At 36.5% G+C, this 16,984-nt stretch overlaps 1 protein-coding gene across 1 annotated transcript; it reads left to right on the forward strand.

Annotated features, from left to right (window-relative positions):
* Positions 1–1,867: 1,867 nt before the first annotated feature.
* Positions 1,868–11,676, forward strand: CDKN2C (cyclin dependent kinase inhibitor 2C). The gene is made up of 2 exons (XM_063427803.1): positions 1,868–2,136; positions 11,021–11,676. The coding sequence occupies exons 1-2, from the start codon at positions 1,933–1,935 to the stop codon at positions 11,396–11,398; spliced, it is 582 nt and encodes a 193-aa protein (XP_063283873.1). The 5' UTR covers positions 1,868–1,932; the 3' UTR covers positions 11,399–11,676.
* Positions 11,677–16,984: the final 5,308 nt, after the last annotated feature.

A 16,984-nucleotide genomic window follows, 5' to 3' on the forward strand; every position in this document is an offset into this window, starting at 1 on the left:
CGGGACATAGAGAGACAGGACAGGGGGCATGGAGAGACAGGACAGGGGGCATGGAGAGACAGGACAGGGTAAATGGAGAGACAGGACAGGGTAAATGGAGAAACAGGACAGGGGACATAGAGACAGGACAGGGGGCATGGAGAGACAGAACAGGGTAAATGGAGAGACAGGACAGGGTAAATGGAGAAACAGGACAGGGGACATAGAGACAGGACAGGGGACATGGAGAGGCAGGACAGGAGGCATAGAGACTGGCCAGGGGACATGGAGAAGGATTAGGGCAGTGGCAGTAGAGGGGGACAGGGAGATGGGCTAGACACCGAGCAGTGACAGAACTTAAGGAGTGGGGGAGGGGTGTTGTACAAAGTTTGGCTGATATTGTATATTTGCACTTTATTTCATACTTTGCACACAATGCCCAGCCTTGCCCACAGCTGGCATTTTACGTCACTCTAAAGTTGGATCCCTGGATGGGTTCACTCAGTACCCCTGCTCTGCCATGGGGCTCCCTGTCTCTGTACACACTGGATGTGGCTGAAGCTGCTCTGGAGATCCTGCTCTGAATACATAGCTCTACATCACCCAGTGCTGAAAGTGTTTGGAGTCTGTACCTGCATTGTGTTTTTACAAGTCACCTGGAGATTGATACTTTGTATCCAGGAGGCTGCTCTCTGTTATTATACTGGATGTGCACCATGGACCATTACTCTGCAATGTGAATGATCGTGGTGGCTCAGCTCACTTTGTATCCTGAGAAAGCTGCCTGCAATGACAACGGGCAGAGAGGTCTGGATGGAAGGTAGGACAATGGGGCTTCTTAGGGACAGACTGCAGGACACAGAGGGGAAGAAGGCAGAAACTAAGCAGAATGAGAGTGGGAGTCCTAGAACAGTGAGATCAATGCTGTCCATCACTAGATCAGTGAGTTTGTGGCTCCACTAAGCATCTGGATGCAGAGCTAAGCAGGTTAAGGGGGTGGGGGAGGGATTAAAGATGAAGCAGTTACATGGTGTCATCTGCACTATATATTTAAAGTTTGTTACTATACATTAAAGTTTGTTGATGGAGGATAATATTGGGGTTGAAAGGCTGTTATAGGAGTCTACAAGGAGATTAAAGTTTAACTTGGGAGATAAATATACATTATTTGAACTATATTGAACCATTGATGGGTTGTTAATGATAGATGCTGCAGTAAATATAAATTATACTGAGAAGGACTGCAGGACAGGTTGTTAAGGGAACATGCTGGTAGTCTGTGGGGTAGATTGAAGAAGGCTGCTAATTGGAGATAGACTTATGGAGGCAGCTAAAGGTGCTATTAGGACAGACTGAGGGAGGCAGCTAAGGGAGTCATAAGAATAGATTGGGGGGGGGGGGGGGGTGCGGAGGGTGGCTGTTAGGGAAGCATCTAAGACAGATTGCTTGAGGCTGTTAAGGATAGATTGAGAGGGTCGTTGAGGAAGCCTCCAGGATATATTTTGGGAGGCTGTAGATTAGGCTGAAGGAGGCTGTAGAGACTGTTAAGGTGGCCTGTAGGTTAGATTGGAGGATGTTTCTAAGGTAGACTGAATAATAGGATGGGGGCTTGTAAGATAATGTTGGGGGAGTGTAGACTAGGTTGGGGAGACTGTTATGATTAGTTATTGGATAGATGGAGGGAGGCTGTGGAAAAGGTAAGGCAGGTATGACAGTTAGCAGGAGAGTATGTTTGTGATGATGGTGTTTGGGGTGATGGTGATTGGGGAGAGCTTGCTAGGTGGGGGCAGTAAGGGGGCAGAAGAGGAGCCTGCTCCTGCAGAATGGAAGGAGGCAATATTAGAAAGGAGTAGTTGGAGGGGGGAGGCTACAGGAGGGGCCCATCACGTGTGCCCGGGGGCGGGGACCTGGCAAGGGCTTCTTTACGAGTATTTACTACGAGCAATCCCCCCTATGAGCTCAGAGCCCCGGCTGTCAGGCTGCCCATGCCATGCCCCACTAACCCTCTCCACAGGACCCCCGCCCAGCATGGCAGACCCTCTAGGGGACCTGATCTCAGCGGCTGCTGCCAGGGGGGAGCTGGAACAGCTAGAGGACCTGCTTCGGGGGGCACCGGACGTGGATGTACCCAATAAATTCGGGAGGACAGCCCTGCAGGTGGGTGTGTGTGCCCTGAGGGTATGGGGGGGAGGGGGCAGGTGAACATCTCTGTAATGATGGCAGCTTAAGGGGTGGGGGGGGGGGGGAGGGGAGTGCAGGCCAGAGGAACATAAAGGGTTAACAGACCCCAAACTTATTTCCAGGTTCCCCATCAGATCCTGGGTCTGGGATATAGCCAGCCTGACCCTTAGAATGTGTATTAACCCAAAATACAGATCCAGCAGGAAAAAAACCCAAAAACAATAAACGCGCCCCCCCCCCCTCCCCCTCCCACCCCTTCCCTCCATATATTCGAATCTGATATTTACTAACCTCCTTGAGGAAAACGTGATCCACGCGTTATAAATAAGACCTTACATCCACCAGAGAGTATACATGCTTCGGGCAGCAAGGGGTTAACGCGGTCAGTAATCCCATCAAATAAGCCCAGATCACGTAAGAGTTTGTCACATTGTATACATGCTGTGTCAAGAGGGCTGCTGCATTCTCCCAGCACTGAAATGGTTCGGATTTTATTTGTATATTTTGGAATGACTATTATTTATTTAACCCCTTGATTTGGAGCCTGTGACACTTGGCTTTTGCCTTTTCGCCAAGCTGTAAGCCCCACGTGCTATACAGCACCTTCCTTTTTAATGAAACTCTATATTGTACAAGCAGTCAATGTATCTCACAGAGAATGCAGGACCAGGGATTCTCACTGTATGTTTCCATAGTAAAAGTAACTGAATGACAAAATGTTACATTGTCAGAATTCGAGCATCTGTAAACAGAATATACAAGCCACGATGACTTACTGTGCAGACAGCTCTGACTAATTTCAGGGGCCAAACAGGTAGACAGATCATCAAATATAAACCGATTGCAGGGTTCTTAGTAAGGTCATGTGTGAATTGTTAGCCTTAAAAGTGGAATCAAAGTTAATTTAACATTTTAGATCAAAAAATCCCCCGTTTGGATATATTTTCAAATTGGCTACTTTGGCCTATTATTTTAATTCCCGGCAGTTCATATCCTGTGTGTGTTGAATAAAATGCAGTTCTGTGTGTGTGTGTGTGTATGTATATAATAGTGTGCTTTATACACATTTTTGTGTACATATATGTAATATTTATATATACATGCACTCATGGAATTTGAAATACCTAAATTCAGGTAATCCCCTCTCTGCATATGTTAGCGTGTATTTATTTATTTATTCATGTATTTTTACATAAATCTAGCGACATACAGATTTTATATGGTGAACGAAAATATAAAAACATTTGATATATGTGTTATATCAAATATGTTGTGTGTTGTATGTATATCCATCTATCTCAAAAATTGAAAAATTTAGGCCTATACAAGTGTGTGTGTATTTTATATATATATATACAGTATATTATTATTATTATTATTATTATTATTATTATATAGAACGTGTGTAGTGTGTATATATTATATATAAAATATTATATATATAATGTCTGTATGTGCGAGTGTTTGTATAGATAGTGTGTATATTTGTTATATACATATTATGAGTGTGTGTGTGTGTGTATATATATATATATATTTATTATATATATTATATATATATTTGTTATATATATTTAATGTGTGTGTTTTATATATATATATATATAATGTGTGTGTGTATATATTTTATTATATACATAATATGTGTGTGTGTGAATTATATAAATAATGTGTGTGTGTGTGTGTGTGTAGTGTGGGTGTATATATTATATATATATAATATATAATGTGTGTGGGTGTATATATTATATTATATATAATGTGTGTGTTTTGTGTGTGTGTGTAAATTATATATATACAATGTGTGTGTAGTGTGGGTGTATATATTATATATTATATAATGTGTGTATGTATTATATATTGTATATTATATAATGTGTGTGTGTGTGTGTGTGTGTGTAGTGTGTGTATATTATATATAATATGTGTGTGTAGTGTGGGTGTATATAATATATATATATATATAATGTGTGTGTGTATATTATATAAAGTGTGTGTAGTGTGGGTATATATATATATATATATATATATATAATGTGTGTGTGTAGTGTGGGTGTATATAATATATATATATAATGTGTGTGTGTATATTATATAAAGTGTGTGTAGTGTGGGTGTTTATCTGGCAGTGTATATGTATGTAAAAAGATTCAAACCTATAATTTTGCATTTACATCCAATCTTATTACATCTGATATAAACCTTGTAGTTTTAATGTGCCCACTGAGTGGATAAACGTTTTCTCACTTTAAGCTGGTATATGCAGAGTACCCAAACAGAGTGCCCCACACCCTACCTTGCATCACTCCTATTGCTCGATTTCCCTGTTATTACTCCAGTCATCCCTATGTACTTACTGTATGTTGTTTAGACAGGAGAAATAATACAAATCATAATAAATATGTATCTTTCCCAGATGTTTGCATTAGTTGCTGAAATGACAGAATACGGACTTCTAACGTGCTCTTCTTAGTATTTTGGCAAAGCAAAAATTCAAAAACTGCTTCCTTCTCTGAGAAGGATTTGATAGGCCTCAATTTACAGTATGTCCAGAAAATGAAAATCTGACACAAGGATCTCCGTGTGTCTTAAGTCTTTATAACTTCAGTAAGGATGGGGTGCCTGTGTCAATTCATTTTTGGGGGGAACATTTTAAAAGTATTGCAATCACCGTGGCAACCAATTAAAAGTTGCTACAAATTAATTCATCTATTGAACTTTGTTCCAAAATGTTTCTATCTTCTAACTTATACTCTACCAAACCCACACTTTTTAGATCAATCCATGTGATCCATGCACTCTTATTAATTTATCTTGATTTATTATTTATTATAATTTTTTTAACATTTTTGGGAAATTTTGGGAATATAGAAAAGATATTATTATTATATTTTCACCTCTCTGAGAAAAATATATTTTCCTTATTTTTCTTTCTTATAAATATTGTAACATAAAACTGACTACATCTTTGCTGATAATTTGTGCAATTTAAAAAAAAATGGAATAGGCAACAAAGTGATTGGAGTAAGGGACTTACTTTCTCACAGTTATATTTATAACCACAATATGACCCACGTTTGTGTTGCTTTAATGAAATTTGGCTTGGGTTAAATCTTGATATCTCAGTGTTAATAAAACAACAGGGTGTAATAAATTAAGAAAGACGATCATTTAGAAATAGATCTAAATTTAGCATCATATATTAACACGTTTTGTTTCATTCTTAACACATTCCGTTGCTTTTAACATTTTTTTCATTAAATATCAATATTAACTTTATTCTAGCAAAAATCTGTCTTTATCCAAAACATTTTGACTTTTTTTTTGTTATTTTATTTCACTTATACAATTAACCGTAATGGCAAGAAATGTAGCTTTCATTTCACAGAGTATATTACTAATCTTCTAGTATCCCAAGTAAAGCAAATAAATAAATAAAGTCGTTTTTAATGAATATAAGATATACCTATATAGTAATATTCGGGATGTTGTATTCCCAAAACGGTACGAGGACCCTCTGTCAGACTCATGATGTAAAATGAGGTATACATTGGGGGTCTGTCCACTAACCAGTGACTTCACATACTATTTGTAGAAAGTAGTCTCTCTCACAGCTATAATAGAGAAAATACGAACTGATCTAATCAGCTAACCTGGAGATATTTGTTTTTCAATTTATCTTGGCAACCGTGGTCTAATTTTTTGTAAAGTGTCCATCAACTATTTTTCTAACGTTTTATCTCACTGTTTAGTGAATATACCCCTTTGTCATTGTATCAGGGTATCGAGTGGTGTTGTCCATCTATGCCACTGTTTGTAAACAACTGGGAATTGTTGATACATTGTTGCAATGAAACGACAGTCTTTTAACCCTTCGTGAGCTCAGTGACCTGCATTGCTGTCTGCTCTCCTGTCAGTGAGGAATAGTACATGTACCTGTCATTTTACTGTTTTCATGCAATAACAAACATGTGAAAGGCTGTCTACAGCATGATCCTTCCTAATCCTTAGTACACCTTGACACACCTTACCTGAGATAAGATCTGTTTATTATAGCGACATCCGCCTGTCTGGGGCTATGACCTCAGGTGGGGGCAAAGGCAATGGCAATCCCCATAGAGGAGCTAGCTGGTTTTATTCACAGGTGTCTTGTATAGGTTCTTACAATATAGTGGATTTAATCGATATGGCATTAGCTGGGCTTAGAGAATGGATGATATTTAGCTGCTGTGAGCAGGGTAGAGGCCTGTCTGTCTGTCAGTCAGGCTGTGTCTGTCTGCCAGGCTATTTCTGTCTGTACATGTGAGTGGATGTTTTGCTATGATTGTCTTTATATACACGTGTCTCTCAGCATATAGATGTGTGTTTGTATATGAATGTGTGTGTGTGTGCCTGTCTGTAGATACACACACATATTACAACACATGTCCAACGTTTTAAAAAATCTGCTTGACCTCTGCAAACATACGAAATATCTGGCAAACACGTTTTTATTGCACAAATATGTACAAACATATAGATATAACTACAGAGATATACACACCTCAGTGTAACATGATCTACATGTCCATCTGCATGGCAACACATTTATTCTTATTATATTTGTAGACTTTTAGATGTGTGTGTGTGTGTGTGTTTATATATATATATATATATATATATATATATATATATATATATGTGTGTATGTATATATATGTATGTATATGTATGTGTATATATATATATTGATATATGTATGTATGTGTGTGTTTATATAAATATATTTATATATGTGTGTCTGTGTGCGTGTGTCTGTGTGTGTGTGTATATATATATATATATATATATATATATATATATATATATATATATATATATATATATATATATATATATATATATATATATATATATAATTTTTTTGTTCATATAATATACTCAGACCTATACACAGATATTTATGTGCATACTCAGACCTATAGGCGGATATGTATAGGTATTTTCACTAAATGTAAGCAGAACTATTTACATATTTTTAGACCTATATCATATTATAAACCCAGAACTGTAAAGAGGAATGTACACATAAATTCTTGCAGACGGATATTTATTCATATCTTCAATCTATACATTCAGACCTGTAGAGGGATTTATTCATATTATATATTCAGACCTAAAGACTAATATTTACACGTAATCACACTCTATACAATAAATATTACACGTATATTCACATTACGTATTTTGACAAATATTTACACATATATTCATTTTACATAGCGAGACCTACAGACAGATAGGTATACGTAGTTTCGTATAATATATTATAGATAGATATTAATTATTGCCAGACATATAAATACATTTATATATGCAATATATCTTCTTATAAAACATTCAAATTTATAGACACACATTTGCTTGTATGATATCATCAGCAATATATCTGAATGTACCTTTCCTGGTTAAATACTTTGTTATTATTATATACACTATATTCATATAACTTACCAATAGCCACATATTGACTGTATTTTTTATATATTATATAATCTGACGTATTGACTGATATATTCATATTTTACTTTTAGATTTATAAATAGATATTTGCACCTGTAATCGTAATATATCCTAAACCTATAAATGTCGTTATACACATATTGTTATTTTAGAATTATGACTATAAATATTTGTACATGTATTTATATTATATACTCGAATTTATAGACAAATATTTGCACGTGTGTATATATTATATATTAATAATTCATACATATAGACAGATATGATCTCATTTTCATATTATGTTACCAACACTATAGACAAACATTAAACATTAAACTATTATTAAGTAAGAAATATGGGTCTATTTACACTCATACATTTCTATTAATTACTCAGCCCTTTAGGGACAGATATGAATTCATATTACATCTCTAGCCCTATAGAACTATATTGCACAGTATATATATATTATTATTATTATTATTATACAGTACCTTATAGATTTATTTGCACTTGAATATTGAGACCTATAGACAGGTACTCATACTATATACTCAGTCCTTCAGATAATAATTGACCCATGTGTTCATTAGCAATGGTTATTTAGTAAACTGAGACTTCAAAGTTAGTTCAATGTAAGGCAAAAGTAGATGAATTTGAGAAATTCTCCAAGTCAGTTAGGATTTTAGTTTGAGTAGTTAGTGAATAACCCTGTATATACTGAGACCTGTAGAGAGATTTTTACATTTATACAGATATTATATATTCAGACATACAGACATATGTTTACATTTATAGCTAATATTATATACTCAGATCTATAAAAACACAATTATTTATATATATATATACTCAAACCTATACAGATAGCGTTACACATATATTTATATAAGAGATCCAGACTTACAGGCAAATATTTGCACATATATTCATATAATATATTCAGACATGTCGATAAATATTTACACAAAGATTCATATATAGAGACAAATCGACAGAAATGTATATTAATGCTGGTATACACCCAGAACCTAGACAGATATTTACACATATATTTATATCATATAGACAGTCTTATAGATTATACACCACGCACAGCACACTGTAGATAGATCTAGATTATATATAGATAGGTAGATTGCAGATTTATTAAGGTGGATTTAAAAAAATAAATAAATGTATATATGAAAATAATTAAATTATAGTGGAGCTTATATATATATATATATATATATAATCATACACACACGAACAACCTCCATTATAATTCCATCAACTTCATATGTAAAATGAATATATATATTTTTGCTATTTAATATCGTGTGTGTGTGTATATATATATGTATATATATGTATGTATGTATGTATGTATGTATGTATATAGTGGGGCATTTGTTAAAATTCGAAATTCGGGCTCTCATTGTAAACGTGAGGAAAACGAAATGATACTAAATGGTTATTTTAGTAGTTAGTCGCCTTATACATGTATTGTAATCAACTGTATCCACCCACTGAAGATGTGATATGGAATTATTGTGATTTGACTGGTGAATGGAATCCTAGTGATATGAATGGTAAATGTAATCCTAGTGCATGGTCAGGCAACCTTCAGCACTTTACATGTTTTGGACTACACCTCCCATCATACTTTGCCATCAATATGGCTGTTGGAGCATTATGGGAGATGCAGTCCACAACATCTCGAGTGCCGAAGGTTACCTACCCCTGTCATAGTGAAAGGTCTGCTGAATGAGATCCTTGTGATGTTACTGGTGAATGGAATCCTAGTGATATGACTGGTGAATGGAATCCTAGTGATGTGACTGGTGAAGATAATCCAAGTGATGTGACTGGTGAATGGAATCCTAGTGATGTGACTGGTAAATATACTCCTAGTGATGTGACTGGTGAATGGAATCCTAGTGATGTGACTGGTGAATGGAATCCTAGTGATGTGACTAGTGAATATAATCCTAGTGATGTGACTGGTAAATATAATCCTAGTGATGTGACTGGTGAAGATAATCCAAGTGATGTGACTGGTAAATATAATCCTAGTGATGTGACTAGTGAATATAATCCTAGTGATGTGACTAGTGAATATAATCCTAGTGATGTGACTGGTAAATATAATCCTAGTGATGTGACTGGTGAAGATAATCCAAGTGATGTGACTGGTAAATATAATCCTAGTGATGTGACTGGTGAAGATAATCCAAGTGATGTGACTGGTAAATATAATCCTAGTGATGTGACTGGTGAATATAATCCTAGTGATGTGACTGGTAAATATAATCCTAGTGATGTGACTAGTGAATATAATCCTAGTGATGTGACTGGTAAATATAATCCTAGTGATGTGACTGGTGAATGGAATCCTAGTGATGTGACTGGTGAATGGAATCCTAGTGATGTGACTGGTGAATATAATCCTAGTGATGAGACTGGTGAATGGAATCCTAGTGATGTGACTGGTGAATAGAATCCTAGCGATGTGACTGGTGAATATAATCCTAGTGATGTGACTGGTGAATGGAATCCTAGTGATGTGACTGGTGAATGGAATCCTAGTGATGTGACTGGTGAATATAATCCTAGTGATGAGACTGGTGAATAGAATGCTAGTGATGTGGCTGGTGAATATAATCCTAGTGATGAGACTGGTGAATGGAATCCTAGTGATGTGACTGGTGAATATAATCCTAGTGATGTGGCTGGTGAATATAATCCTAGTGATGAGACTGGTGAATGGAATCCTAGTGATGTGACTGGTGAATGGAATCCTAGTGATGTGACTGGTGAATATAATCCTAGTGATGAGACTGGTGAATGGAATCCTAGTGATGTGACTGGTGAATGGAATCCTAGTGATGTGACTGGTGAATGGAATCCTAGTGATGTGACTGGTGAATATAATCCTAGTGATGTGACTGGTGAATAGAATTCTAGTGATGTGACTGGTGAATGGAATCCTAGTGATGTGACTGGTGAATATAATCCTAGTGATGTGACTGGTGAATGGAATCCTAGTGATGTGACTGGTGAATATAATCCTAGTGATGTGACTGGTGAATAGAATCCTAGTGATGTGACTGGTGAATAGAATCCTAGTGATGAGACTGGTGAATGGAATCCTAGTGATGTGACTGGTGAATATAATCCTAGTGATGTGACTGGTGAATAGAATTCTAGTGATGAGACTGGTGAATATAATCCTAGTGAAGTGGCTGATGAATATAATCCTAGTGATGAGACTGGTGAATGGAATCCTAGTGATGTGACTGGTGAATATAATCCTAGTGATGTGACTGGTGAATGGAATCCTAGTACTATTGTGATTAATGGAATCACAGAGCTGTTTTTGTCTCCCCAGGTGATGAGGTTGGGAAATCCAGCCATTGCCAGGGCTCTGCTCAGTAGAGGTGCTAACCCAAATCTAAGAGACAGCACTGGGTTCTCGGTTCTCCACGATGCAGCCAGGGCTGGCTTCCAAGACACTGTGCAGACCCTGCTCCATTACCAGGCCGATGTCAACATCCAGGACAACGAGGGCAACCTACCCCTTCACCTGGCAGCCAAGGAAGGTCACCTACCGGTAGTCAGATTCCTGATTGGGCACACAGACACCAAGGTGGGCCACCGGAATCGTCATGGGGAAACCCCCTGTGACATGGCCAGACTGTACAACAGGGAGGATGTGTTTCAATGGATGCAGTCCTATACTAGGGTCCAGGGTGCTGACCTGGAATAAAGGCAGCAGGGAGTCACCGTGGACAGATCATATCCCCTTTCTCCAAGACACAGGGGTTACCTAGCAGAACATTAATTGACATGAGTTGCTGATCCATTCAGGAGAGGAATGGTTAAAACATTTTCTCCAATTCCATCTTTTTCTTTTTTTTTTTTCTAAAGGACTTTCTCATTCTGAGTTAACCTCCATCAGACACACAGAAGGTCTCTAGATCAATTTATTATATTATTGCCCAATAATAATGTGAGCTATAATGGGAGGGGTGGGTGGGAGAATCCTAGAGCACTATTATGGGGGGAGGGAGCCCCAAAAAGAAGCTAGAGTGGGGTTCAAGGCCTGAAATGTAGGAAATATAGATGTTCCAATATTTTTTTTACAAATACATCAAATGTTAATTTCACGTAGCAAAATCTACCAATGTGTAACCATTTCATTGCCAACATGAGTTTATATCAGCCTCTTCTTGGCCGTGAACGGTTTATTTGTATTATTTTTTTTTATCTTTGTTTTTGCACGAGTTTCAATAATTGGTCTGTTCCTAAATATGTCCAATGTGATGTGTATATCCATTTATAGCTGGATGTGATCTATAATATAATAAATATCATCTGCCTGCTTAGTATGATCTGTAAGGGTTAATATCACCGTTAATATCAGTATTATGAAACGAAATGTAACTTCACATTCTGTTAAAGTGTTCTTTTTCTGATGTCCTATACACAGCCTTAAATCCCATGCTATGTACCTGCTCTGTGATCTGCTTAAAGACACACAGTGATTGGGAGATAATTCACTGTATAGAAACAATCATTTGTTATTTTAAAAAATGCTTCATTCAGAAAACGGTTCCTTTATTTCGTTTCAGTTTTACAAACTCAAGACAAAAGAAGTCCAGTTACTTTGCCCGTTGTTTGCCTGCTTACATTTTCTTTCATGCAATTAGGATATTTTACACGTTAAAAACTTGCTTTTGCACCACTGGCAGTGAATGTGTTAATGTGACACAGGATTAAAAAAATCATAATAATAAAATGAAATGTATATATCAGAGACTGTGAATATTCCCTCAGTTATGAAGGTACGTGGGGGGGAGGGGTGGGGGTTGTGAAACATGCTTTCAATGGCTTTTTCCCCCTGCTTTTTACAAATTCGGCAAATCATCTATTGATTGATTAATGTATATGATTTAAAGAGACAGACTTGTATGTTTTTCAAAAAATGTTTACAGATTTGTATTAACATCTTATAATTAAATCGACAGTATACATTTCAGATTTGATCTGAACTTTTGATTCTGTTCATGTCTTTAAAACAAAATGCTAATTCTACAATTCATCTACACACTAAATGATAAAATGGCAGTTCAATTCTTATTGTTTGCCAATCTATTTCAACTTTCAAACAAAATTGCACACGAGTAGATCAGACTTTTTATAAATATGATATTATTATTATTATTATTATTATTATTTATAAAGCGCCAACAAATTCGCAGCGTTGTACAACAGGTGGACTAACAGAGACGTTTTTGCAATCAGACAAGTTGGACAACCAGGAACAGAAGGTGTTGAGGGTCCTGCTCAAATAAAGGTACCTGTCTGGGCCTGTTAATTGTATTATATTTTTGTTTATTTTGCACATGATCTGATAAGAACCGTTATGTTACACATATTATATTATCTTCTTTTTTTTTACAAGGCCTTGTCTTGTTAATTTTAAATCCACAGGTCATATGAGTGGCTATTACTAATATACACATTTATTTACTAAAATGAGCATAAAAGTGGCCTTGAAATTTAAGGCCAGAGTAGCTGAGCCCAAAGCATAGATGACTTGGAGAATTGTTCATGTTCGGCTATTTTGACCTTAAATTTTAAATTCACTTTGAATTCCCACTGTAGTTCATAACCCTGAAAATATTTATTTTATATTTTGTATTACAGCAAAAATTGTGGAGTCCCAGTACTCCAGTGAGGAGACCTATACAGGGTTATTTACTAAACTGAGAATTCAAAGTGACTGTAAAGCGAATTTCACATTTAAGACCAACACAGCCAACTGGAAGTATACCTGAATGAAATCATTCTTCCAGTTTCTCAGTTTTGGCTTTAAGTTTGAAATATAGGTTGAATTCTTACTTTTGGGAATAACTCTGTTAGAATTGGGCACATTAAAAATGCCTTTTTAATTCCATGAAATAACCAAAGCAGGCACAGTATAGAGACAACACTCTATCTGCATATTGCAGTCTGTGGTTTTAGTTTGTAACAGTTATTATTCAGTTTGATTCGATTTACACAAAGCTTCTTATTCCAGATCATTCACGTTTCAAACAGGTGTGTATTTCCAGGCAATTGATCTATGGTCAATGGAACATCGACTACAATAAATGTTTGGCCCATGTAGTGCACGTTTCCTGATCACATTCACATCTCAAACCCTCTGCAGCAGTGAGCAAATCGCAATTTATTTGGAAAAATTTCAAATCAACAAATTGGATTCAAGTGAATCTGTCTGTCTATCTATCTCATACCTAAGCTTTGGCTCTGCAGATGTTTTTTGGGGATAGCTGAGTGTCATGAGATTTACAGTGCCATTTTAACCATGTAGCAAGGAGTGTTGTTTTTAAGCGTGACAAGTAGTGAGTTTAAGCAACTTTTGAAACATGTTTTGGTATCACTGACAGATCTACTATCTCTGAATTATTAGAACAGGGGTTAGATGAGATGTTTTTAAAATCGGTTTTAGTAAATCTGGCCAATCATTTCTGTTGTTTCATATTCTAGTCATTTTCAAAACCACACGATACCTAGAAAGTCTTGGAGGAGATGTGTTATTGTGATACTAAAATATATCTATACACAATCATATATATACATACATACAAACATACATGTATTGGGGAAAACGTGTATATATTGTTTTATTATATATATATATATATATATATATATATATATATATATATATATATATATATATATATATATATATATATATATATATATATATATATAACATGAAAACATATTTAAAATATATATCTATATAATATATATATATATATATATATATATATATATATATATATATATATATATGTGTGTGTGTATATGTAAACAAATAATTGTTTAAATATTTAATGCATAGTTAAAATATATATATTTCTGGATCATCCCCATTTTAAGTGAGTTATATTTGTGGCCACGATCTTAAAATAGAGTTTTTATGTTTTTATGAAGATACAAAATATTTATATTTGTTGCATTGTTTTGTTTTAAATAAATAGAGAGACAGCGACTCGTTTTAAGAGAATAATTATACATTATTCTATATCACACGATTAACAGTCATATGAGAATATGAAGGTGAGGCAAGGGGCATAATCTTTATTATGTATTCATATTTAATGTTAGAATATAATACCATTATTACAGCTGCAGTTAGAGCTTTTAATAAAGGGTTTATGCCATGGTTGGATTTGTTATTTATTATCTATATTTTGTTTTATAATACAATACAATATATACATAATTATATACAAAACGGCCACATCTCCACATATGAAGTAACAGTTAATGGATTTTAATATAATACAATACAGCTACAAATAATGTAAACTTTATAACGTTTATTTCATCCTACTTACAGACAGATTCAGAGTAGGTAAGTTGGAACTTACCTGGAATATGTATTTTATTTATTGATTTTATAAAATGTGTTTTCTGGATTCGTAATTATTGTTAAAGTAAAATCATTAGAAAAGCCAAAATATATCCATTACTGCGATATAAATAAGTACAAATGATCTCAAACGAAATACAGAAAAAATAGGAACATTTAACTCAATTAGCCAAGATGTGCGGATAGATTATATTAAATGTCACATATCTGTGAATTCACATGCTCTCAGTCTGCTCGAATGAAAGCTGACTGGCTGTCACCCCCTTCCCCAGATCCAGGGAGTTAAATGATTATTTAGGGATTTTATATAAAATCATTGCCATCCCCCCCCTACAGCCAGGCAGGAAATAGCTTTACAGAGACATGGACCTATTAGAATTGAGTGACCTCTAAAATAAAAGCAGTAGAAACTGGATCTAGCAACGAATAGGTTAAAATAATACTCCTCCCTGCCCTCCTCCCCCTTCAGTCTCCCAACACAGTCTCCGGAAAGAAAATGCAAATATAAATGTGACAGGGGGAGGAGGAGGCTGTGCAAAATCTCCATGGGTGACTTCCACCCTGCTAAATTTACAGGGGGCGATTCACACCTTGTTATATGAACAAGTGATGGTCTAAATATTGCTAAATCTACAGGGGGATGATTTACACCCTGCTAATGCGACAAGGGGGGGGACTTACACCCTGCTAATGCGACGGGGGGGGGTGACATACACCCTGATAATGCGACAAGGGGGGATGACTTACACCTTGCTAATGCGACAAGGGGGATTACTTACACCGTTCTAATGCGAGGGGGGGGGGGGGTGATATACACCCTGATAATGCGACAAGGGGGGATGACATACACCCTGATAATGCGACAAGGGGGGATGACTTACACCCTGCTAATGCGACAAGGGGGGATTACTTACACCTTGCTAATGCGACGGGGGGGGGGGTGACATACACCCTGATAATGCGACAAGGGGGGATGACTTACACCCTGGTAATGCGACAGGGGGGGTGACTTACACCCTGCTAATGCGACAAGGGGGGGATGACTTACACCCTGCTAATGCGACAGGGGGGATGACATACACCCTGATAATGCGACGGGGGGATAATTTACACCCTTCTAATGCGACAGGGGGAATAACTTACACCCTGCTAATGCGAGGGGGGGGGATGACTTACACCCGTCTAATGCGACAGGGGGGATGATTTACACCCTGCTAATGCGACAGGGGGGATAACTTACACCCTGCTAATGCGACAGGTGGGATGACTTACACATGACAAATCTACGGGGGGGGGGGTTACACCCTGATAAATCTGGGGAGGGGGAGGGGGGCGGTGACTTACACCTTCTTACATATGCAGGGGGTGATTTACATTATAAGGGGCCCAGCCCTGTAACATGTATTCGTTATAAGGAGTCCAGCCCTGTAACATGTATTCATTATAAGGGGGTCAAGCCCTGTGACATGTATTTGTTATAAGGGGCCAAGCCCTGTAACATGTATTCATTATAAGGGGTCCAGCCCTGTAACATATATTCATTATAAGGGGTCAAGCCCTGTAACATGTATTTATTATAAGTGGTCCAGCCCTGTAACATGTATTCATTATAAGGGGTCCAGCCCTGTAACATGTATTCATTATAAGGGGTCCAGCCCTGTAACATGTATTCATTATAAGTAGTAAAGAACTCGCTGACCGTTCACTTCCCATTCCTTATTAATTACTGTCCCTCTTATTTTACTTATCCATTGTTTTTTTCCCCCTAATTTTTACTACCCCTCCCTTCTGCCCCTGACTTAATTATTTATTATTTATTTAGTCATTCCATTTTTTACTACCTCTCCTCTACTTATTGTAGATCTGTCACCCCATGTAAATCTGACGTTTAGCACGCTCAGT

Source organism: Pelobates fuscus, chromosome 7 (assembly GCF_036172605.1).
Source record: "Pelobates fuscus isolate aPelFus1 chromosome 7, aPelFus1.pri, whole genome shotgun sequence".
NCBI lineage: Eukaryota > Metazoa > Chordata > Amphibia > Anura > Pelobatidae > Pelobates > Pelobates fuscus.

Excerpts from the sequence above, each read along its gene's own strand:
- CDKN2C (XM_063427803.1), top strand. The coding sequence starts at position 1,933 with ATGAGCTCAGAGCCCCGGCTGTCAGGCTGCCCATGCCATGCCCCACTA. Across the intron at positions 2,137-11,020 it reads TCGGGAGGACAGCCCTGCAG|GTGATGAGGTTGGGAAATCC; the intron begins GTGGGTGTGTGT and ends TTGTCTCCCCAG.